The sequence below is a fragment of the Pagrus pagrus genome, assembly GCF_965226575.1.
Source record: "Pagrus pagrus genome assembly, chromosome: 21".
NCBI classification, from domain to species: domain Eukaryota; kingdom Metazoa; phylum Chordata; class Actinopteri; order Spariformes; family Sparidae; genus Pagrus; species Pagrus pagrus.
Window position 1 is genome coordinate 10,762,992 of NC_140208.1, and position 25,687 is coordinate 10,788,678.

Consider the following 25,687-nt stretch of genomic DNA (forward strand, 5'->3'; position numbering starts at 1 on the left):
TGGACACCTTAACATAATATTATCTTTGAGTAGGAGTGAAATTGTTGAGGCGATGCCGTGTATTTGTGTAATAAACAAGATTACCTGAACATTTTTGAGCATTATGAATGTATTCTCAGATTCAGTCAGTCGAAAGAAAATTAGTTGCCAACTATTTGTCATTAATTTTTTAACCAATAATGCCAAACATTGTCTGGTTACAGCTTCTTCAATGTGAATATTTGCATATTTTTGACACTTTATAAAACAAATGTTATTCGATTCATGGTGAAAATAACTGGCAGATGAAAATGAAAATAATAAAAGTAATCGTTTACTGTCTATCGGCGTGTAAGTCGAAGGTCAATTTCAGATATTAACACGTGAATTCGAAACCTGTTCAGCCATAATGAAAGTTCAGAAACGGACAGTGGCATCACGGAGCGGGGGTGGCCTTTGTGTCATGTGATGCACGTCACAGTGCCCTTTAGAACCAGGACGCTCTTTATCTCCTCTTTACTGCGTCCTCTATCTTTATTGGACACCACACTTTGCATATTTGAAATATCAATAAAGATAAATTTCCAGCCTCGTCATTACAGGTGGCGTCGAGTGGCAAAGATTTCAGGATGGGCCCTTTAGGGACGTGATGATTTTAGTTCTCAGCTAATCTCTCTTCCGTGGGAGGTCAGTGTGGACTCTGGCAGTCAGCATTTAAGCGGCGAGTGCAGAGCTCTAGAGCATTTCTACTAGATGAGTCCAGTTTTGCATGTCTATAAAAGCCCTTTGTGCGTTGTGGATGACCCTTGCTGTTGTAAGGCCTGTATCTGTCTCTGCTCAGGCAGGCAGGCAGGCAGGCCTGCAGTGAGGATGCAGCAGCTGGCCGGGGCCCAGGCACAGGAATGCTGTGTGTGCTGTTTAAACAGTGGCTTGTCTCAGTGCAGGCCTGGAGGAGCTGAGGGAAGGAAGTTGCTGCATGTTTACATAGCTGAATTGTCCTTTGGGCCCCCCCAGTGTCTAATGCACTTCTGTTCAAACATTCACAAGTGTGCAGATGACCCCCACTGATGCCGGTGTTCACAGCTCTGCCTTCACCCGGCCTCTGCTCTCCATCTGAATGTGTGTTTGTGAACAATGAAACAGTGAAAGACTGATAGCCACTACTTTCTTCCCTACTGTGGGTGTTTGCCGCTTTAACCTGGAGGCTCGGATGAGAGATAAAAAGTATTACAAGGCTCAATTTATCACACTGAGGCATAAGGGAAGGGCAACAAGAAGCGATGTACGGACAGATGAAGAGATAGAAGGTCCTGTCCAACAAGGAGCCAGACATTGACATACGGCGGAGTCGTCAAGCTAATTGTTGTTTGAATTACCTGTTATGATCCGATGACAAATCTCTCACGCTCTTGCCACCAGAGCGGAAAATGTATCCGGGGATTGGCATGATCTTCGCGAGTGTGTAAACCTGGCTTCAACAAGATGGATAAATGCAATTATTGGGCAGACCTGGAGAGGAGAAAATCCATTTAAAGCCCGTAAAGCTAAGCAGGGGCCGTGGTTAATTCATTTGGCCAATTTACGGGTGATGTACGAGTGTCAGGGCACATTAGTCAGGCGGGGGAGAGGTGAGTGTGTGTTGGCTCAGTGGGTTGGGTGCATGTGTATTTTTTTTTTGGGAGGGGGTCTTCATGTGAAGATGCTCTTTGGTTGCAGAGCAGTCTCCTTGAGACCTGGTTCCTTCCCTCCGTTCCTCCTCCCCCTCGTGCCGTCTCAGCGGACAAAACAAATGGAGCCTGGACATGGAAATGACAAAAAGATGCACTGAGTGGGAGGGAAGCGGGATTGCTTTGCAAATGAGGTGGGGAAACGTGGCTGTGGTCCACTGGGCGGCAGAGTGAGTACCAGCATGCTTTGCCATGCCGAGAGCTCAATCAGGTCCTGTCGTCTTCCCCACTCCCCGCAAGTTAAATGACTGCTTTTTTCTATATGCAGCAGTTGTAGCTCCACTGTGACCGTTCATGGCAATTAAATGCCCTAAGAGAGCAGACCTGTAACTCAATTTCTGGTTCTAGAGTCAATCTATCAAGTATTGTCTGTAAAAACATTTAGATTTTCATCTAATTATTATGCGATAATGCATAGAAGACAGGTGTATACAGGTCTTTAATAGCCTTAAAGTTGTATTTATGAGGTCTTAATTGCCACAAACATTTTGTCTAATTTCATTTATCCATATTTTAAATGATTTTTGTCCAAAATGAATCAAGCTCTTCTACGTCGACGTCCACATTTTGCTGTTACAAATCTTTTAACTTTCCAAATACTGTCTTTTTACTTTATTCTTGCACTGTTGGCAAATTGTAGATCAACCTAACTCACTCTAATAACCACATTCCTACATAAGACCTACCTCTGCATGGGACCTCATATTACAACTTACCTCTGTACAGTAATTATCTTCAGTATATTCCAAAAAGTCAGTATTGAATGTGGTTAAAATATCTTTAAAGTGTCTTAAAAAACACTGAATTAAAGTGTCTGACAACTGTAGACCCCCCCGAAGTGCAAGCTTAATGTTGCCGTAGGGTTTCTGTTAATGTTGATGGTGTTAGAATTCACTCTGACCCAGATTGGCTTTGATACTCTCTCTGAACTCAGGCGAGTTTCAAATTGAGTTATAATTACAGTGTGGATGACGATGTTTACTGTGGGTACGCTAAGCCCTCAGCATGATGTCCGACTCACCTGAGCCGGAGCTGTGTTTGGCTCTCTCACAGGCAGTCACACCTCTGTTCCTTTCAGTTTGTTAGCATGAGAGCTCCTCAGCTGCTAAATGCTTCTAGTTATTTTTGGCTGTTTTTCTTGTGTAGCGTGGACAGATTTATGTTAATCAACTCTTGCAACTCATTGACATTAGATGGCTTCGCTCTGCTTAGTGTGTTACACAGCCATTGTTTCGCTGGAGCAAAACCACTCAACAGTTACACAAGCTGAGCGGTATGCAAAAACTGTGGTTAGAGCATAGCCGGGCGGGTGAGAGGCGTTGAGGTAAGCTTTGGTTTACAGCTCCAAGCCACAGCCTGAATCAGGGTAGGGTTTGCTATCAGACAGAGAAACATGAGAGGCCAAGACCTCTCTCACTATGATGCCGATGCTTTTTAAGTGGTTGGGATCGTACTTAAGTGCCTCTTGCTTCTGTAGATTTTGGATTGTCCGTGTGCATGCATGTTTGCAGTCCGTGTCGGACGCAGTGTTTGTTAGCATTTGTCACCTGACTGTCAGGCAGCCGGCCTCAGGAAACCAGAGTCAGTGTGAATGCTGAGGCTTGTCAAAGACAGGTGCCAGCGCTGCCGCCCATGCCTGCCGTACGGCAGCTGGGGAGAGACTGCTAGACCCACAGTCGAGTGTGGGCCATTGGGATACAGCATCAGCTAGAATTCCCTGCCACTGAGGGATCAAATGAGCAGGCTTCACTGCAGTCATGTGGCGTAAGGCTGTGTGTGTGCCGCATGTGCCTGTGCATGCACCTTCTGCAGCCTCCCGGTATTAAATACATACCTTCTGCCCTCTTGTATTTATAATATTACAGGCAGAGCTGTTACTGTGCTCTGAAATGAACTCCTCCTAACCCACTGTTACTTATGCTTTAAGTGCTATCTGAGTAAGCAAACTTGAACTTGGAAGTCCAGTTTATCTGTTGTTTCATTATTTCATCGACACACTGAGAATCCAACACCAAATTGTGTGTAAGGGGCGGTTAACGCACTGCATCTGCAATGTTTCGAAGTTTGAGAGATAAGATCTGCACTCATACTATGATTACATCACTGCAGACGTGAGAACTGTCATGTGCTTGTGAGCACCAGCAACCACAAGAGGCATGTAATGGCTCTCAGTGTCAGAAATAGTCCACTATGCAGTATCTGGTGCTTAATGAGGAATCTGAAAAGCACACAAAGCTTTATAAAGATTTGTTTCTGTTCTGGTTTGATAGTGTTTTTTGATGTGTGACCAGTCTTAATTTCATTTTCATTTTGATAACCAAATATGGTATTGGTAATGCACACTAACAGGTTATCGTGTAAAAATGTCCCTTCAGCTTGTCTCTAGTACTTCCTATAGTAACGGCAGTGCAGCTTCTCTCCCAGGCAGAGCAATGTCACAACTCTAAAGTTGAACAGGAAACCTCCCCCGTCCTCTCAGGATAGCGGGGTTGTAGAAGTGCCTGGGAGCCATTACTGTAAACCCTCTGAGCCTTCTAGGGGAAGTTCCACGGACCCTTTTCTTCTCATTTTCTCGACTCGCCTTTTGGGATCGCTTTTGAATGCAATCTGAAAACCCTGTAAATATGCAGATCTAGTCATCCTCTTCTCCTGCTCCGCCTGCCTGTTCGCTTCTACCCAGATGCTTGCCCACCCTCGTGGGAGAACAACTGCCGTCTGTGGGCCGGTGCAATTCCTCAGGAAAACGCATGGAAGTTTTCGATATGGTCCCACAGATCATTTTACATACGTGCCTCTAGACACAACTGTTCTCCGTTAGTGGCGAGCTGCCAGACTTGTTACGATCACCAGTAGGACAAATGTTTTTTTACCACCACTGTGTTGAGCTTCATACTATGTGGTTTGGTTGAGAAGTTATTCGAGCTGGTGAACCAACATGTTAATCTTCTTCTTCCTATGCTCTAGTAAATTTAGAAGTGAACACTGGCCTCAGCTGTACACCATGTAGTTTTGTTTTACATGGCATACATTTGGCTCTTGCTGGTATAAAGTTGTGACACACATACGGACAGGAATTGAGAACTGGTTCCTAATTGTCCGATCCAGCGTATGCCTCACAGCTTCTCAATTCCTTTTATTGTTGCCCATGTGTTTTCCTGATAGTTGTGCATTGCAAAACATTGACAGTAAAACTGAGGCATAAATGTTGTCGGAAACTTCGACAAGAAGAGGTCAGAAGACGGAGGGGAGGAAACGATTCACAAGGAAAGAGGACAACAGTGCTGGTTGTCACGTCTGTAAAAAGATGGTTTCAAGTCAGGGTGGAAACACCGGCAGTATGCGGAAACATCTTTATATACCACATTGGCTTAAAGGCAGGGAAGGCAGAGAAAGCTGATTGATACAATACAGATGCTTTTGATTAGAATTTTGGGCCAAATACAGACCCAAAGCATTGATATTTGACGACCTGGGAATGAGACTCAACAATCAACTATCATTCTCCCTTCTCTACCTTTAAATTCCAGGAATTACTCATATTTGACACTCATATTAACATCAGCGCCATGCAGGCAGACTCTTTGGCTAAGAAAACCTGAATGAAAACAACAACTGTACAAATATTCTCTCATCTGACCCATTTTAGATGTTGATACGTTGCCACAGCCACCTTGACTAAAATGGATCAGAATTCAATAAGGGAATCAGTAAAGAATCTGACCACATCTTATCGATTCCCATCCCTGGACACCCATATCTACCCCACAAGCAGCCAGTCAGCTGGAGGATTTATAGTCATACCATGCTTCCAAAGCCTCATCTCTTTTGGTATGCCCAAGAACCAAGCTTTGGTAATTGAGTTAACATTAGTGGTAGGCCTCGCACATTCAGAAAAGATCTCGCTGGAAGCACTTTATGCCTGACATTAATGAGGCCAGTCAGCGCCGTTAATTTGCTGTTATTTAGCTCTGTGGTAGTGTTAAATCATAAACAGGCTGAGAGAGGCCTCACTAGCAGTGAGTGTTTGAATAAATAGCAAATCTCAGGCCTGAACTTGAGGAGAATCTTGTTTCTTGGCTGGCTAGCTTGACTGTTGGAGCTCCCTGGCCAGAGATTGAGATGCTGTGGTCTGAGACGCTGGGAAAGTCAACCTCTAATTGTTCACAGAAGCCATTGGCAGGAGGAGCTGAGAAACGATGAGTGAGGCATCAGCAGGGGTGGACTGTGAGATGAGACCGATCACACTTGCCGTTTTTTTGGGGGGGGGTTTTAGGAAAGAAGTCGAACCCTACTGGGATGCTCCCCAACGACAAACTGGTTGTCTTAAAGAGAAAAGAAAAAAACTCTAAACTCCCTTTCCTTGGCTCACTTTTAAGAGACAGACACTTTCTTCACGTTTTAAATTGGCCTTGTCATGCGGTTTCCTCAACTGGGCTGCCGGGAGCCGACTGTTTCCACACAGGCCAATGTTCTGTACCAGTTTTGGTTTCGAGAAAAATAAGGGTCTGTTTTTTCTGGCACTGATCACTGTGGTATTAAACTTCCAATTTTTTTCCCAAAAGCTAACACAGTCATGCGCTTGTGTTGTTCACGCCTTTTTGATCTCTGTCACAGTTGCTTGGCGAGAGGCACATCTGCCTCTCTGTCCTAACTCTGCCACGACCCCGTAACCCTCCTCCCCCTCCCACTTGTAGCGCAAATCCAGTTTTTGTGGTATTTTTCTCTGTGCCATAATTTAGCAAATAACATCAGTAATGATTCAATTGGGCATAAAGTAATTGAGAGGCGGCCTGCTTGCCATCTGTCTGGTGAGATTACTACTTTCTGTGTAATTAAACGTGTGACCTTGCGGCTGTGGAGGGAGGTGCCAGTGGGCAGCCACTGCCAAAGAGCCAGGCCGTCTTATTTGAAGTCGGGGGGAGGCTGGCTGGGAGGGGGGGGAGTTGTTTTGCGGTTTTAACAGTTTAGCCCAGCTGCTAAAGATAGCGCAGGCTGATGTGAGTCTAGCTTAAGTGGCAGTCTCCTTTACATGGATGTGTCCTGTGTGTGTGTGTGTGTGTGTGTGTTCCCACACACCAACGAGCCCGTGTCAAAACCCGAGTCACCAAGCCTCAGTCAATTTGGCGATGTGAGAGGAGCCCGGCTGAAGACGGAGTGATCCCTGTGTGCATACAGTGTAACCAGGAGCCGATAGAGAAGCACGGGCCGAACAGTGTGTATGTTTTTTATGTGTGTGTGCCGGTGGGGTCACGACGGGCTGAATAGAGGCTGCTGTTTTAACTCTGATTTTATGTGTGGTTTTGTTTTGACTCCCGAGGTTTGGTTTCCCTTGGACAGAGTCCAGAGACTACAAGGCCTGCTTCTCCTCAGCTCTCCTGCGAGGCCGACGTGAAGGGCCCTGCAAAGCTCTGTGATTGGATTTCAGTCCTGATCTGGTTGTTTAGTGTTGTAAACAGGACATTAAAGACAGGGGAGATGGTGAGCTAATGAGTCTTTGTGCCAGTGTGCGCACAAGGGGGGGTGTTGGTGTGGTTTTCAAGCTTTATCTCCTGCATCCTCCATTGCGGTGTCACACACCCAGCTGAGAAGAGGAACTAAAACCCCCATAGTACCCTGATGACATACAGTACACAGAAGCACAGAATGCGCAACTGAAAAAGACATCAGTGTGGTTTACTCAGTGTGGGCTGGATGGTGTCTTGCAATACTTCCGCCCAGAGCTTGGAAAAAAATCCCTCTTGTTCCCCCCAAACAAAAATAACCATTTTAATTACTATGGTTGTGCTATGGAGCAGCCACAGCGCGGCTGGCAGGACCCGGCTGAGGTGGCACCGGCCACTGGGGATGGGGACGAGGTCTGGGCCGGCCTCCAGGGAAATTACAGGGTGGTGTGGAGGACGGGGGGAGAGCTGAAGCCTGCCTCCACTCCCTGCTGTCAGCCTGGAGAGCTACTGTTTGCAGCTAGCTAGCTCCTCTCCGTTTCATCTCGGCCCTCTGGAGATAATTGGAGATGTACTCTGTGTAAACATGTTTTTTTTCTTTCAAAGTTAAGTTTCATTGTTTCAGTCAGAGGACTTGTGTTTTTGGCCAGCATGCAGAAAAAATAAATTTCAGTTTTCTTTTTTAAATAGCATTCATAAAGCGGATTGTTTTTTTCTTACATTCTTCAGCCTCTGTTCCCTCTCTAATCTCTTCAACCATCTCTCGTCTCCCTTTTCTCTCTTACCACCGCCCTCTCTCCACCCAGCAATCCCTCCCCTCTCTCCCTCTCCTCTCTCAGTATGTGCTCTGATTACCTCTCCAAACTGGCAATAAGTTGATTGCTTTACAGAGATGATGTAAGCCCCTGCCCTAGGGTACATCAGGTTGGATTTCTCCCGCTTTATCTTGTAAAGCCTAAATTAACAGCTGGTTTGGTTGGAGTTCTCCTGGATCTGACTAAAGGATTAGGCTTGGTTCTCATGCGAGTCAATCCGGTTTGATTTATTGCAGGTCTATCAAAAAAGATCAATGCGAGTCCTTTTGAAAGTAAATCCTTAATCGCTCTTTGCACTTACGTGTCATCATTGTGAATTTTTTTCCCCTCCCTTCTATCTCTTGCTCTCCTCTTTCTCCACTTCTCACTCCCTAATTCTTATTCTTTCCTGACACTGCTGCCTTGTCTGCTTTTATTTTATTTTTTTCTTTCTCTTTCTACACCCAACCCAACCCAATCCGTGGTAGTGATCTGCCTCTGTCGATGGCATCATGGTGAATTGCCGGATAGATTTTTCTCTGTTCTCATTAGCTTTCCGTCGGGGCGAGGCAGCCCTAAGCACATTTTTAGCATCCTCTGGTTGCGATCACAACCGAGATGAGACCCCGCTGCCGACGCTCTTGTTTTGTCTTCACCCAAACTTCACCTAAATCATGCCTGGTCTTTTCTCCACATTAGGCCTGTCACTCACCTCTGGCTCCAGGTAACAAGGAAGTTGAAGAATTCATATGTTTTGCTGTCATAGCCTTGGACTATCCAGTCAATATTAATGAGCGCAACCTCCCACCATTGAGCTTGAAACGGTCATGCTGGCGAAGGTGAATATGAGAGAACCTGTTGTGGTGCTTCATGAAGTTGATTTACATGTTACGCTTCCGTAAAAACACTGAATCAACAGAGACTTCACAGATCTCACCTTCTGATTAATTTTTAAATCCCGGTTCTTTGCTCTTTGGTTTTGGGAGTGAGTGGTTTAAGGCATGTTGAACTCTCAAATATTATTGGTATCACACTCAAAAATCCAGCATCGTTCGGACTCCTGTTTATCTTCTTGTGTTGAACGCTTCTTTCATTCGTCTTTGATCCCTCCAGGGCCAGATGCATGCTGACACGTAAGATGTGCTAAGCACAGCCCAATAACATCTTCATTTTAAGGGTGTTCCGATACCAAAATGGCTGATTTTCTGCTTGAAATGGATCAGGTACTGGCAAGAACACGAGTCATGCGATGATTCGTTACCACATAATTTATTGGTCCCGAAACTGGACTCTTCAGCTTTAAGCATGACCTCGGATGGAGGATGGGTCTCAACCCAGAATAGACCCAATAAACTTTCGGTGTGGATACAGATAAAGAGACGGGTCCAGGATTATTTTCTAACTTGCTTTAACATTGCAAGACATTTTCCTTAAGTCCTTAGGTGGCTGTTATCTGTGACTGAGTACAGTTTGATACAGATCCCAATAAAAGTCCGGATCAAGCGGATTTAAATGTTTTCATAGAGGGTTGCTTTTTTTCAGCCGCTATACGGTATTAAATAGGATAGGATATATATATATATATATATATATATATAGGATATTGGTTTAGGCTTGATTGGGCCTTGGCAGAGGTATGCACTCTACTTAGTGCCATTCTAGTCCTTCATTTTCAAGGTTTTAACCTTCAGTCAGTAGCTATTGTATCACATCCATAAGAGGTTAGTTGTACACCGCTGTTGAACAATAATGTTGATATATATTCTGTATTTTATTTTTAAGGCACCACTCTGTACTCAAATCAGCGAATCAGCATCGCAAAGGCAGAAACTGTATAGGAACATCTCCGACAACGTTCAGTCATCTCACGTATTCAAATACTGAATATTTTCTTGCACATTCACGTCCACATGCTTCCCTGTCGACAAAATCATGTAACACTCAAACAGCACCCTGCTGCATATTTTCTCCCAGACGTTCGTAAAGTGACCCGGCAGCTGTTGTGAAGTGGAGAGAGGAGGGGGGGGGGGGTTGAGATCTCGCTAAGGTTTATATTCTTCCTCCTACTCCAGCGTTCTCTTTCACCACTCTTTCCGTCTCACGTTCTCTTATTCCTCCAACAACAGGGCTCATTATATGTTATCTTCACTACCCCCCTCCACTCGTTCCGCCATCTCTCAAGGCCAGGAGTTTCAAGGAAACTTGAGGAATACAAGCAGTAGCTAAGGCCAGAGGGAAGGATGGATGGACAAGAGCACGGATGGTGCTGATGATGTGTAGCCGTGGCGTGGTGGCTCCTCTTAAGCTTCTCCACCCAACATCTATATTTCTCTTGAGGATTCCTTGTTTGCCTGAACACTCTGGAGTCTTTTTTTCTCCCCGTTGTGCGAGTGCAAACGGGGCAGAGGGAGGTGAAACTCGGGGCCGATCGATGTCAAATTCAGGTGTGTCCTCCTGGCATGCTGGATGGGCTGGCAGACCCGGGGGTGGAGGTGTGGGAGGGGCTGTGGAGGTTGGGTGTGTGTGAAGAGTGTGTGAGGGGGGGGTGGTTGAGATCGACGGGATACGTGGGAAGGAAGGGCTTGCTGTCAGCCAGCTGGACCTCTTAATCCTACAGCCTTGGGGAAAGGGTGTGTGTGAGCGTGTGTGTCTGTGTGTGTGTGGATTGTGTTTGTCTCGTAGAGATTTGTCAAGTTTAGCACACCTCTGCTCCCCTCTTTGGCCCAGCTGAGCCCACAGTGCGAGTGTGTGTTGTGTGTTTGTGCTCCGGCGAGAGACAACCAGGATTTCATGTGCAGTGTGTTTACTGTAGTCCTCGCTTTAACGGCACACTGTATATTTATGTCGAGACGACACAGCCTCTCACCCCCTTGATGTCGGGAGAGAGGCACTGGGTTGGCGGGGGGGTGGATGGGTGGGGGGGGGTTGGTGCGAGGTTGGAAGTAGCGGGGGGCTGTCCTGCGTTGCTGGTTGAGGGTTGGGGGAGGGGGTGGGGAGTGTTGGGGTGGGGGTGGGGGGGGGGTGTAGTTGTGCCAGCTTCACCCCATCCCATCTCCATCCACTCTCTGTTCTCTAAACTCGTTTGCGTGCACTTCGCCCGGCTCTACGTCACACCGTGACTTCCTGCCCGATTGCGTCACCCCCTTGTCATTCATTAGACACAAAACATACTATTTAGCCACATTCCATGCAAGCTTTCTCTCTCTCTTTTTTTTTGCTCCCCCTCTCTCTCTCTCTCTCTGTTTCCGTCTCTCTCTCTCTCTCTCTCTTTCTCCCTCTGCCCCGCTCGCTCTCTCTCTTTTGGCGTAGACTTTTGCATATATCACAGGCTGGCAGGCTAAGAGCTTGGGACTTCCCCACGCCACACTCCAAGCCTTTGATCCTTTGCTTTGGAGGTAACATCAAAAGGAGAGGCATAGAAAGGCAGCTACTACTGTGAAGTTCAATGTTCAACTTGATGGCTTGGCTGAGGGCTTTTTTTCCTCTCTCCTCCTCCCCCCACCCTTCCCCTCACCTCCCTCCCTCCCTCCCCTCCTCCCGCTGCTCCCTCGATCCCTCCGCTGCATCCCTCAGCTGACAAAAACACACAGTTTTTTTTTTTTTTTTTTTTTTTTTTGTTAGTGCCTCTGACCTCACCGCCATAGAGCCTATCTATCTGGCGTAAAAAACAAGACCTCCTCCCCGTAAAAACTCAGACGTGCAGATGGTGTACACAAAGATTCAGTCGTTTCTTTTTGATGGCGTGGTAAAAGGTGCAGTTCCAGCGCCTGGCCCTTCCCTTTCCCTCTCTCTCTCTCTCCCTCCGTTTCTGTGTGGATGACATGCAGCATCCTATGTTGCAGCTGGTTGCATCAATGCCAAGCCGGGGCCCTATCGGCGCCGCGGTGGTGGTGGAGAGGTTGGCGGGAGGAAAAGGGCATCGCACCATATTGTTCTCTGTATGGATCCATCCCCTCCTCGCTACGGCACCTCTTCAGAATGTGAGAAAAGGAGTCGGAAACAGCTCAGAGGAAAAGAAAGACCGTCTCTCTGCTCTTTTTTTTTTTTATTTTCATCTGCTTTGGTTGCCGTGTTGACACGGAGCACATGAGGCTCGCAATCGTTCGTTCACGGGGAAAAACAAACGATTTTCATAATGAATGCCTCGACTGAGTTTCTTATGCAAACTCTCTAAATTAAGGAAGTATCAGATGAAGCCGTGCATTCCAGGTCAAAGCCGGGCTTCTCTGTGGTGTAGTCAACGGTATTTAAATGACACAGACTTGATAAGGCGATCCAGAAAGCTGAGGTGCTCCACTAAATGCTTTTTCGTCTTTTATGAGCTTCCCTGTCTGACTGAGCCAATTAGCAAAGGCGTGTGGCCTGCTTTTCTTCTCCTCTTTCTCTCTCTTTTCTCCCCTGCTCCAACTCTCTTTCTAGATAGACGCTCTCTACCATGCTCCCGCACACACACACCGCTGTACACACACCGAGCACACGTTTGGTGTATCATTAGCTTAGTGTGCGGGGAGGCGTGCGAGCCCGGGCTCTCCCTTGCCTTATCTCCATGTCAATCACAGCGTGTGTGTGAACATCAGTTGTAATGATCTCCATCCAGCCTGTCGGTGCGTGTTAGCGCCTGGCTTCCCTCGCCCCCGGAGCAAGCCGTTCCCTAGCTAATAGATGCAAAATTAAGCTGATCAATAGATGGCCTCAGCTCATTATTGACATGTTATCGCGGCGTGGGATTTTTGTGCGGGGGTTTTAGACAGAGCTAGCTGGAGATGCAAGGCAGGAGGAGCGAAAAAAAAAAAAAATGAAGTTAGCTGTCTTCTCCAAATGGCTCAGGCCACTTTATTTCAACCCTGCAATGATATCACATTAAGCTAATTAATTACATCTCAAGCTTATGCATGTTGTATTTTAAATGCTAAAGCTGTTTTTTTTTCATATTGCTTGTCCTATTGGAAGACTAATCACCTGCTCAGTGGTAGGAAATGAGATGGAGACTTTGTAAAACGCCATATTAAAGATTCATCAATAATTGGCATGTGCGCTGCTGTTTGTGTTGCGGGGGAGGAGGGTGGGGGTGGCTCTTCTGGACGGATCACCATGTGATTGAGCTAAGTGGTAATTAACCATGAGAGAGGTGTGTGTGTGTGTTTGAGCCCGCGCTTGCAGGTGTGTGTGTGTGCGTGCGTGCATGAGGATGCGTGCGCTGCTGTGTCAGGAAAGGTGGGGATGCAGAGGGTAAGGTTGGGGAGGGGGGGGGATGCATCGCCGACAGAGTTGATTTGGAGGTGAGCGCTGGGGGCACGTGGTCAGGTTGTGGAGGGATGAGGGGAGGCGGCCGTGTAGCTCGGGCCACCGCCGCCTCCCCTGACCCTCCTCAGGTCTTATTGTCACGGAAGCATCTCCCATTTTAATGAGCTCCAATAACCAAGCCCTTATTACTTATTTATTCATTAAGCTACCGTGGCAAAGCGGCAGTACCCCACTGTGTGAGCGTGCATGTAATTGCTTGTGTGGGAATGTTTTTTCATGCACAATATCATAGTAAATACCATGTTTCGTAACAACAATAATAGGTGAGGTTAAAGCTAATTGAACCCAAAATAGATAGCTTGAAGTCGATGCATTAGCCTCGTGGGTCGGGTTACAGATCCATAACCTAAAATCATATTTGAGTTTTGAGTTGAAACCCCTTAAAACCCCCGGCTTTAGGTATGCTGAGGGAGTAGGCCTCATGAATATGGAGGCTGAACTGCTTCAAGGTGTATGTGCAAGTGTGAAAGAGACACAGAACAGGCTGAATGTTTGTTGGTTTCGTATGATGCTTTTTGTGAAGATTAATTGCCTGTTGGTGTGTGCGTGTGATGCCTTCAACATAATGCTTTCTGATTGATGAATATGCGTAGGTGGAATTGTGTGATAGTGTGTAGTGTTTTCAGAATATCGGAAGTCTCTGTGAAGCCTCAGAGTGTACACATTCTCTCCCTCTGAGGCATGTTTCGTAGCATCCTTATATCCAGTCTACCGTTTAACTAATTCATAGTGAACTCTCGCAGAACAAAACCAGACACTCAACATCAAGGGCAGCGTTCAGCTCTCCTCCAGCACAATACCAAATACAGCGTTCTCCAGCACAATGTGGGCGCTTGCAATCAGCTTACTTTTCCTCCCTCAGCAGAGCTCAGCTGCTGTTCACCTTTTTTTAACTCTCCCCTCCACGCCTCAGACCCGGCTTCCTGCAAACAAAAGGTAAGCATGTAGTGAGCGCATGAGTCGCCCAACCCTCTTCTCCTCCCTTCCCCTGGCCCTCGCCTTGCGTAAGGGGTTTAGACACACCTAGGCCTGCAGATATGCCCGCTCACCTCCGTGTAGAAGTAGGTCAGTGTGTGCGAGACTCCAGCCGGGAAGGTCCAGGACCTGATCTTTGGCCTGTCGATCCATCAGCCTACCTCCAGATGTGGAGCCTCCACAATTGATGCGTGGCAAGCTAACACAAAAAAATAATCTAAAAGATTATTTAAAAACAAGTCACAAAAGGAAGTAGAATTGCTGTTTCGCCACTAATCCAAGATGCTTATGAGTTCTCAGAATTGATAAGTGGCAAAATGTCCTCAAGACAAAACCAGTAAATCCGCTTGCCTTTGACTGAGTACATTCTGTTATCCTGTTACATGGATGGCTGAAAGATCTTAATAGGAAGGAAAGTAGAGGAACTTGTTTATCGTGCCTATGATTTCATCGAGCACCTTAGTTAAAACATTTCTCTTTCTTCTTTTTTTTGTCAGTTTTAGCAGTTGCATAAAAGATGTTTTGGTGTCACGCCAAAAAATCGAGCTTCATTTATGATATTTTTATTTTCAACATAACTGTGCACTGTGCATCCAGATATCTTTTCAGCCCTTGTGGCATGAACACAAAAACAGAACACGGAAAACTAACCAGACCAGAGTATTGACGAGTAATCCCACTCTGTTCATTAATTAAGTTAACTCCGTTTACAACCCTAATAGGAGTAAGTAAGACATTTTGATTAAGCTGCAGGGCTTCCAGCGCCATAACACGCAACCGACTAGGTTTGTCACCCTAGGGATTATGGAAGCCAGTGAAAACACCCTAAAGCCCAAGTTATATTTGTGTCCGAGTAAAGAAAAACAAAGAAAGAAAGAATAGATAGAATATCAGCTCTGTGGAGCGGGAGAAACACCTGAAAGCAGAGGCATTGTGCAGCAGAGCCTGATGCTAAAGGTGCCAGAGCGCCTGTTCATTAGTGGGGCTGATGGAAGACCAGCCAGCTCCTGCTGGCCTTCACCCTCCCTGCCACCATATTTATAGAGCAGCCAAGAGATACTCTTAATGACACAGGGAGAGGGACAGTGGGAAAGGAGGAGGGGGTGCAAAAGTCAGAAATGGAACACTGTTTACTTTCTGAGGCTTGTTGAGAAGTTGGTGGTGTTTCGGACTGCAATCATGTCACCCTCACACTTCCTTTGAGAACGCTGCATGTGCATCCAAGAGTGTGCAATCTTTGCGACAGTCTATCATCATCCAATCAATTTAATTAAAGGCAGTCAACTTTATTTTCGCCAAACGTTCGACTAGTTGACAATTTTGTGTCTTTGTGATTGTTAGAAAATGTGTCGACTACATGTTGCGCAATCCTTTGAAACTTTCCGGTCAATCAGCTGGTGTTTGAACAGCACATTTGTCCACACTTGCTAAGTAAACAGTGTCACAGCAAAGCCATACTTATCTCATGAACCAGTGTTTAAGAGAGCGAAACTAACTTCCAGGACAGGCCAGATAAAAGTCAAGTGTTCACAGAAATAAGTCTAGAGAAAGCACGCCAAACAGATCAGTTAAAAACCAAGCAATTCTCCCGTTTTGTCAAAGATTGCAATGCTTTTTCGAGATATTATGAACAATAGTTGTTTCACAAGCCTGTTTCTAAAGCCTTTTTTTAAGGGGTGAGTACAGTCTGGGTTGAGAAAGGAGAAGTCACGTGCATGTTCCCCATGTGGGGAAAAAAAAGGCTCATATGAAAGTGTCAGGTTGAGTTGTTCTGCAAGAAAGAGAGAGAAGGGGAGTTTGAGGTGGAGGTGGAGACTGTTGGCAAAGGGGGAAGGGGTAGGAGGTGAGGAGGGGAGGTTTTGGATCAGGTCGGCGGCCCCAGTGCTGTCAGGGCCAGTGGAACCCCCAAGCGGTTCTGGCTTTGGAGTAAATATGGGCCCAGCGGACCCCTTCCTGCCCCAGGGCACACAAACCCCAGGCCTTCCCACATTCCACTTTTATTTTCCTGGTTGCAAAACGCCTCTGGCTATCAGAGCAGGTGGGGTGTGTTTTTTTTTTCTTTAATATTTACTCATAAAATGTGCATTAGCAGAACCAAAGCAGCCATGATGGGCCCTCTTGTGTCAGCTAACTTTCTCCCAGTTTTGTCAAGGAATTCTTCTTCCATTCGCATTAAACTGATCCCATTCCTCCGAAGAAATGCACGCAGAAACAAACACAACTATGTATCATATTGCTGAGTTGGATGCTGATTTCTCTTTTAACCAGGGGGATTTCAAAGGGTCTGTGTTGCATTAAGCTTCTCCCTCCCTCAATTACAGAAAATTACTGCCCCCTCCTCAACAAATTACGTGTTTGTGTAAGCACATGTTTGCTTCCTCTCTTGCACTTGTGAGTGAGGACAAAGACTGCTGGCAATCTCCGCAACAGATCGAGACAATATGCTCAGCTCTCGTTTTTAAAGGGATAAAATTGTAGTCAAACTGGATGAACTAATCTTTTAAGCTCTGTGCAGTTTACTTGCCGAGCTTTGAATGGGCTCCTCTTACTAGCCTTGATCATTTCAGACTTAAATAAAGCTCTTTATAGTAGCAGTCTGATTGGTGTAATCTGCAAGCTGTCAATCCCATCTCCGAGCGCTCTCCCAGAGGAGCTGCCGGGCCTGTCGACCAAAGGCTGTTCAAATGTGGGTGAGCATTGTTGTTCAGGTGTGAATGAGTGAGTAAGCATGTAAAGTATGTCACAGAGGTCACTGCGAATGTACATGTGCTATCTGCGTGGCGCCCGTGTAGAGCTAGGCCATATCTGTGATACGAGGCAGCCACAGATGGGTTGAAGATCTGCTGGACTCTCTAGAGCAACACCCAGCATCCATATGCTGACTTTAAACCCAAGCTGCTATCTGTGTGTCTGTCTGTGTCTGTCTCCCCTCCTTTCTCACATTGCTCACATGGCTGAAATGCTTGTTGGAGCCCCCAGTGGTCCTCATCATCTGTCCCATGGTTCCCTGTTGGAAAGTGGACCAGTGTTTGGGAGCCACATTGGCACATAAGGAGCTCTGTTTGTTTGATTGGTCTGAAGCCCTCTGCTCTTAATCCAAAACAAAACGAACAAGCCGTGCGGTGGCTGCTGCCCCAGCCGCCAGGCCGAATGTGATAAACACATCAGATGTGGGCTTGATGGAAAAGGAGCTGGTTGCTGACCAGAAACAGGCAGAACAATCCTGCACTTTCGGCGTGTGTCATTCACAATAAAAGATTCATGAGTAAGACTTCTCCCCACTTCTTTGTCAATAGCACATATTGACGTTTGGTTAATGTTTGATAGGATGTGGAAAATTTATTTTTGGAAAGATCAGAGTCTATCACCGGTAGCAGGAAGGAGTGTTTTAAGCCAAATTGCTTCTCTGCCAGCGTGTTGAATTAGTAACAACAGTGGTGGAAGCTGCTGTGCAGACGTGAGGATGATGTGTGAGAGCTCTGGATGCCCCTCTATTTGTCTCCAGCCTACTTCCTCTCTGCCACGAGCTGTGACACCAGGACCAGGGCCCCAGCTTGTTGTCACTGTGATGACAGTCAGTGTGGATCTGGGCTAACACTCTGTGGCCCATAACATGCCAAACTTTGGTGCAGCAGCAGTCACTCACAAATAGGCCTAGCAAGTAGAAAGCACCTGCTTTAACATAGAATAATAAAAAATAGGGATTGACTGATATGTCTTTTTAGGGCTGATACCGATACTGATTATTAGTTATCAACGAGCCTGATAAATGGTATTTGGAACTGATATACATTTGCATTTGAGATTTTTCAGCTTTTCACTCTTGGGCGCAAGCAAAGCAAATTCACGTTCTGCCTGAAAGGCCTACTGAACTTCACTACATTTTGGGACAAATATGCTGATTTTTAGCTGATAATTGGACGATCCTCAGTAAAAGAAATCATAGTGTCGTCTACTAAATATTCCAAACTGTGTTGGTTCTGGCGCTTATTTCTTTTTGATATTTTTTGGACAAAAGGTCAGACAAGACGAGCAATTTGTAAGACATTACCATGGGACCTTGGGCTCTGGGAACTTCTGACAAATATTGCTATTTTATTGACTGGTTAATTGAAAAAACTGCAGACAAGGTAATCAATAATGAAAATAATCATTAGCCCTTGTCAAAAACTCCCTCCCATCACCACCAACCCCCTTCTTGCGCTTGGGAAAGCAGTGGAGGACAGCAAAAACGGGACAGTGAGAGTGAGTTCATCCCTCTGTAAGGATTTAGAGGACTCCGTTGTCTTTCACTTCATCAGAGACAATTGAGTCATTCAGCTCCCATTGTGGCGCTGGCCGGGCGAGGAGGGGCGCAGGGCAGGGGCAGGGGCAGGGGAAGGGGAAGGGAACCGGGGGAGGTGGGGTGGGGAGGCTGAAAGGGAGAGGGGAAAAGGAGAAGCCGTCTGCTACACAACCCGGAGTCGGAGCAGAACCACTGGGTGGCTCTGACAGGGGTGGGAGTCTGTCAAAGGGGGGCTTGCTCAGTGTTTGTGTGTGTGGGAGGGGGGTGCAGGAAGAGAGACAGAGGAGAGGAGAGAGTTATCCTGGAACTCCCGGAGCAATTTGTCACATTGGAATGGCTCTTGAGTTACCCGGGGGGCCCCCTCATAGCAGGAGAGTTTTCAGGTCGCGGAGTGGGGAACAGGGAGGGGCTTGGAGCAGCAGAGAGGGGTCAGAGGTCATGGCCTACTCAAGCCCAGGCGGTGCGTCCGTTAGCAGGGCAGGCAGGCGGGTGGAGAGAAAGGAAGGAGGCCAAGAAGGGGGTGGTCGGAAAGCCCGGCGCTTGCCAGGGCTCCGTTTTCCTTGGCATGCTTGTAAAACCTGCAGGAGAGATTAGTGTGTGAGAACATTTGCAATAGCAAGGCTGAAGTGGAGCCACTTGTCGGGGCATGCGCTGCGACACCCTCCCTCTCTCTGTAGTCTTTCAATGTCTCTCTACCCCATTGCCACACTCAGGGGTGTCACCTTCACCCTCCTTACCCACCTACTCGGAACGTCCTCTCGCTCGACCCCGTTCCCCGGCTGCAGCTGTGTTTGAATATTTGCATGTGTGAGCATGTGTGCACACGCGATGGCAGGACTTTCCCATGACTGGATTCACAATTTTACCCCCCCTCTACTCTCCAGCGCTGCCATGTCTCCTAGCCCCTCTGGCACCAATGGACACTGTCTTGAATTACCTCATAGATGACAGCAGCCCCGTCACTCTCTTCCTCCTCTTTTACTGTTACAACACCACCCCCGTCCCCCTCCTCCTCTCTCCCCTTCATGGCAATTAATACCCAGTGTGGGGGGTCCATAAAAACCCGCAAGACCTCAACTCTGGAGTTTTTACAACCTTTCCTTTTTCCACTCTCAGGACATACAAACAAGCATAAACAAACCCTGTTTTTTAGCAGTAAAAACCGTCTCGGGGTCATAAATGAGTGGTAGTGGTGGAGAAAGACCAGGCAGCAAACTGTTTTTTTTCCTTGCAGGGGCTGTAACTGAGGACATGGAGTCAATAACTCCCTCCAGCGTCTACCACTGGCAGGCACCCCACAGTGAACTCTTCGCTAATTACCACTGATTTAGACACAGTCTCAGGAAGGGTCGCGACACACTCACTCTCTGACCGGCTCTGACACACATACAGCACATACACACACACACGCCCTCAGACATGAATACAAACTAGCGGTCACCCTCGCTGGATGGTAGCACAAAGAAATTGCTTCTAATGTACCTGCATCACCAGACTACTACCAGAGAACCAACCCTTAGCTCCCTTCGTAGGTCGCGCAAGGCGACTGAACGATGGTTGCACTGATGCCATTTATCAAACGGCAATGTCTAAACTTTTGTCACCAAGTGCCAAAAATGATCCTGGGCTGTGGGCCAATAATGATCATGAGATAATTATGAAATGTAGCAGGACTGCATGAGCCGCCTAGGTCTTATGTCATTCTTGCAAAGAAGCACTCAGTCACTCATGAAATATGATTTAATGGGAATCAGATAGCACCAAGTGAAGCAACAGACTCCAAACTTGAGAGCAAAGGCACTTCAGTGTTTAGATTTCTTGATCATGTTGAAGGTTTACATCCAAATTGCATCATAGAGGCACAGATCAAGTCCAAGTTCACCTGTCAGACTGTTATCTGGTAATAAAAAATGTTGGGCTCCGGAGCTTATTTAGTAATCAACAGCGAATATTCAAAACTTTGGTTGGGGGAGGAGGGACTGTTAAGAATCTACAGAGAAACTTGATGTATGGCCATTTATATATGAATCTTTGCATTTTTTGGTGAAAACGTGCCGTGCTTTATTACAATAAAAAATAGAGATATGAGGACAGAGTAGCTCATTTCAGGAAGAGAGACAAGGTAGACCATTTTAGGCAGAACAGTCAGCGAAGCGCATGACATCAAATTGAAAGGACTCCACCCAAGTTTATAACACAAAGACAGATGTTTCTCATGACCCTTGTTTCTGCTTATCTGTTATTCTGTGTGTGTGTGTGTGTGTGTGTGTGTGTGTGTGTGTGGGTGGGTAAGAGAGAGAGAGAGAGAGGGTGGGAGAAAGAGAGGGAGACTTCTGATAGAGGCCAAGTCAATCATTTATGGGAGCAGTCAGGAGGTTTAGCCTCAGAGGAGCGTGGTTAGACGCCACGCTTTAACCTCTTTATGGGTTCCAATAAAAGCCTGACAACAGCCACTTTTATGACATTAGGTCATCTTAAAGTCCTGAGCTGTGTACAGTACCCTAACCTCTGCCCTACCAGACTCCAAATTAGTGACTTAATGGAATCCAAAGTCACCTTTCAGCTACTTTATTAAAAGTTTTTTGTTTGGAAATTCCTGAAGGAGCCTGGCTAACAGTTTTGTGCTGTATGTGTCTGAAAAAAGTGTAATTTGGTTTACACAACCACTGTGTGCACTCCTGCCGGACTCTCAAATGCATGCTCGAGGCCATCCTCACTCCATCCACCATCCGCCTTAAGATCTTTGTTTGCTCTTCCATGTTTTTGAGTTTCCACACCCACACACCTGTCAAGAAATGTCGTCTCCCCTTTTTTTGTCCTATTTTTTAATTTGTTCTTTTGGTTGTTTTCTTTCTGCATTGTTAACATGTTTTGTTTCTTTCTTTCCATTCTGTTTCCTTTCTGCCATTCAGTACCTACAGATGAAATGGCCCCTGCTAGATGTTCAACCAGGAAGTCTTCAAAGTAGACAAGCACTTAAAGATGCCAGGTCCCCGTCACCGGCACACATCGTTGTAAGTAACACTCCGCCCGGTACTTTCTCCTCTTTCACCAGCTCTTCCTCCCTTATTTATGACAGAAAGACAAACTCTTCTTCTCTCATCCATCCTATGAACAGCTTCAGTGTTAAAGCCCTTCCATTTTGCATAATTGTGTGCATTTACCGTTTAATCTCAGTCACTAACAGTCGGTTTAATGGAGGCAGTGATGAATCCCAGAAAGTTTGTCTGTTTGTGAGTGATCAGGTGGCGATCGGGACTGGGGGTTGCCACTGTGGCAGGTGCAGCAGTTGTTCTTAGGACAGCCTCGCCGCTTTTAATCCCAGAGAAAGCAATAACTCCCAGCCCGGCCTTGTACCAAGCTGGATGATTATGGAAAACTGGTCTGATGTTGACAACTTTTTCATTAGAGTGAGCTAATGCTGGGCTGCTAACATGCTGTCTTTGAGGGAAGTGTGGGCGTTCCTTCAACATTGATTACCCTATCCGCGGAGTTGGAGGAGTAGTCTGGCAGGAGAGTTGGCTGGACAGAGATAGGGGCATATGCAGTAGATGCACATAACAGAGCAATCACCCCAGGCATGTCGATATCTAAGAGGAAAGCATCTCTAGAATGAACAGTTGAACGTGAACTTAGTAGTTAGCCAAAGGCATGAAGTTTTCAGGAGGTCAGGGAAAGGTTGAACATAGAGAGGTGTATGTATGTGGTCACAGGGTTAGCGAGCCAGGAAAATCAATGAGAGTGGGGATTGGGCAGAATTAGTGAGGTGATCATGGATGCCCTCGGCCATTTATTGGCACAGTTGTTACTTCTGTTTTGGAGTCATGCATCTTCTACATATCGTTATGAAAATGAAAATTTGAAAAGCGCATAACGATTTTAGATGGAGAAGCTTGCCGAGTTTGTATGCTCATGAATACAATATCTCCTGTGGTAACAGCTCAGTGCCGGAGCTAATAATACACCGCTGACCCTTTTTGTTTATGCAACAACACAGTTAGTAGTCGTCATGGCTCTGGAGCTCACACGGAAGGCAGTGATGGTTTTTTATCGCACAAATTACACCGTCGAGACACATTGTCCCTCTCAGTCACATTTGACATTTGATCATATAAGTTACTTTTATGGCCTGTAATAAATACCATCTCGAACAGTTACTCAAAAGTTGGCAGGCTAAGGCCTCCTTGGTATTTTGCCCGTTCAAGTTAAGCACGTCTTAAAATAGCAGGAGTCGACAAGGCTGTTTATTTGAAACAGGAACCTTGTCAAAAGTTGTGTTTAAGACAAAAAGCGAGCGATGACAGTGTTATTCTGAACAAAACAAGCCCAGCTAAGGCCCTCCTTATCTTTCCCTGCGATGCTGGTGTTATTTTTATACCAAAGAGTTCAGGGGCCTCTTCGTACTCTGTTATTTTAGGAGACGCTGAGAAAAGAGTTACCAACTCCTATGAAGTCATTAAACTGGTCGTAGGCAGCAAAAGCTGCAGGTAAATACTTGAGGTTTTATCCTGCTATGAGTCATATGGCTGTAAATACTTCCCACCTCACATCCACCTAAACTCCTGCTGTACAACTCACTTTTAAAGGAAGTTTGAGAGCAACCCAAAAGTGTAACGCAGCTCAAACTTCTTAAAATGGATTAGTGACGTCGAAACACATTTTATGTATCATGTTTTTTTGTTTAGATCAGATTGCTCATTGACAAGTTGCGTGCTGAAATTACCTACAATCACAACAAAACAGTTTTCGGTTTTATTTTCGGGAAAATACACGTAGGCATCTATTTTTCACAATGTACACAGACAGTTGTAATACAAACAGTCAAGCGTGCAACACTAACAGGCTTGGAACAAACAGGCAATGCCAGCAACTCATCACAAAACAGACACTGGCTTTGGGGCAAAAACAAACTTGAAACAACAAAGATGGACAACCAGCCAGATGGAAAAAATAAGCCTCGCTGAAGTACAGACGTTCACAACAACACAATGCAGGGACTGTAATACAAAAGACTGAGCTTTTTGAACAACATGTGTTAATCACTTAAAAACATGGCTGTGCCATGAAAATGAGAAAAGTCACAGAGCGTACAGAAAGTGTGTGATTTTAAGCCAGATGGAGCTTTGAAGTAACACTAAATTGTGACAGAAATTTTTAGTTTAAACATTTTCATTTACAATCTGCATGTTACATCCCTGGTGTGGTTAAAGTTCTATGTCATGCCATCCATCAAGGGATTTATGTTAAATTTTCTAAATTTAATTTTTAAGAAACATTTGATTTTAGGTCATTTTCACCCACAATAAAGAATAATGTAAAAATAATTTGAGATGTGTCTTCCTAGGGTCAGGAAAACAATTGAATTTGATGATAAACAACCTGATATCTGTAGTTTTTCTTTGTGCTTTTATTCTAAGCACAAAACAGAAGCAACAACAGAATGGAGCAGTTGGAGCACCATTAAACAATATCATGATTAGTACTGACATTGATCAATATCAGGGAATATATTGTAATATTAGTGCTCATATTGCCCAGCCCTGGTGTGATCTGTTTGATAGAATACACAGGCTGGTAAGATCAGAGGCATTGCAGCATCGCTGCATAGGCACACAACTCGCTGTTAGCACAAGTGATAAATTGAATGTGAAATGCAGCTTGTATTGTTGCCGCTCCTACCATCCTGCTCCAGCATCCACCTCTGACTGAGAAGGAAGTGTGATTGAATGTTTCCCTGGTTTGCATCATACTGCCTGTTGTACATATAGAAAAGACAGACAACTGCGGACAGCATCGTGAATGCCAATGATAGCCCCACACGGACTCCCACTGGTGTCACTCAATCAGTTGAGCTTTTTTTTTTTTTTTTTACTACAAGATGTAGGCCTGCATGTACCAGTACGTGATCTTCTTATCAATAAATTGGGCTGTAAACGGTAGTTTCTTTTTGTTTACAAATGCGAAGAAACACTCAGACACCTTGACCTCTCCCTGCCTGGAGCGCTAGCCGGCTGCATTGGCAGTGATAAGCAGCCGTCGATTGGCCTCCTAGATAACAGCGATCTGAAGCTTAAGTGACCCTGAGACAGTTGAAACAACGATAGAAAGACAGTGATAGACTGAAGGAGAGAGAGAGATGGCTGCAGATAAAGCCTGTTGTGGCTGAGGAGAAGGATGGAGGAGACGTGGACATGGACGGAGATCCAGACAGACGGTCTCATTTGTGGCTGGAAGGCTCAGTCGAGGTGGAACGCTGGAGGATGAGCCGAGAAAAGAGGAAGTGACCTCACGCAGGCCGGTCAGTCGGAGGGCAGGCTGTATGCCCCTGTTTACCATGCCCTCAAAGGGGGCCACGCAGGACCTTTTTGAAGTGCCTGACCACCCCGCAGGCAGCCTCAAAACCCGCCGCCGCTGAACTTTTATGCCATTGGCTGAAAGTTATTCAATATTTATCCACCTATTGATGTGTGTTTTTTGAGGGAGAGACTCCAAGAAACATTTTTATGCCTCGCGCAGGTCCTGAGGGAAAGATCACAAACAGTCCTTGCTTTGTCAACTTGCCTTTTATTGTGATGTTTTAATTTGACATTGTGGACTTGAAGAGCCTCTGTGGATACTTAGCAGCAGGAAGTCGCTCAATACTGGTGGAAGAATTTAGGAAGTCTGTGTATGTTTTTTTTTTCCCCCCAACACTTTCACACTTATTTAGACGGTAATTATTGTATTAACCCAGTAACACAGCATAACATACCATATTAGATTGATTTGTGTTCATAGCATCAGCAGTGGCGCAGTAAAGGACTCAGCTGGAGTTGGGCTTATGTTTGTAATGTCATGACATAATTTGGCTCATCTCACGGTCATGTGATCAAACTTTTTTTTTCAGTTTTAGATAAAGCGCAGCACCCCTGGAATGAGATATAAAGGCATCTTAAACAATTCTTATTGATTCGTGTTTCTTAATTTGCCATCATGGGAATTGGGGCAGAAACATGCAAATGTTAAGAGCATATGCACACCAACTTCTTTCCTGACATTCACGTGCATACACACACAGACGCACACACGCGCACACACAGCCTCAGAGTCTAGAGCCTAGCCCTGCTCGAACAATGTCTCCATTGTTTTGCGGGCTTTCACTGGCAGCAGGGGACGGCTGGAGTGTTAACCATTTCCCAACTG

General features: G+C 45.8%; 1 protein-coding gene across 22 annotated transcripts in view; it reads left to right on the plus strand.

Annotated features, from left to right (window-relative positions):
* Positions 1–25,687, plus strand: part of tcf7l2 (transcription factor 7 like 2) — a 90,537-nt gene that overhangs the window by 10,388 nt on the left and 54,462 nt on the right. For 20 of the 22 annotated variants that reach the window (XM_084342393.1, XM_084342398.1, XM_084342382.1 and 17 more), the window contains exon 4: positions 21,418–21,519. The exons of the other annotated variants lie outside the window; for them this stretch is intronic. In XM_084342393.1, the coding sequence (XP_084198519.1) occupies positions 21,418–21,519 (102 nt within the window). The remainder of the gene's footprint in view (positions 1–21,417; positions 21,520–25,687) is intronic. 22 annotated transcript variants of the gene reach the window in all.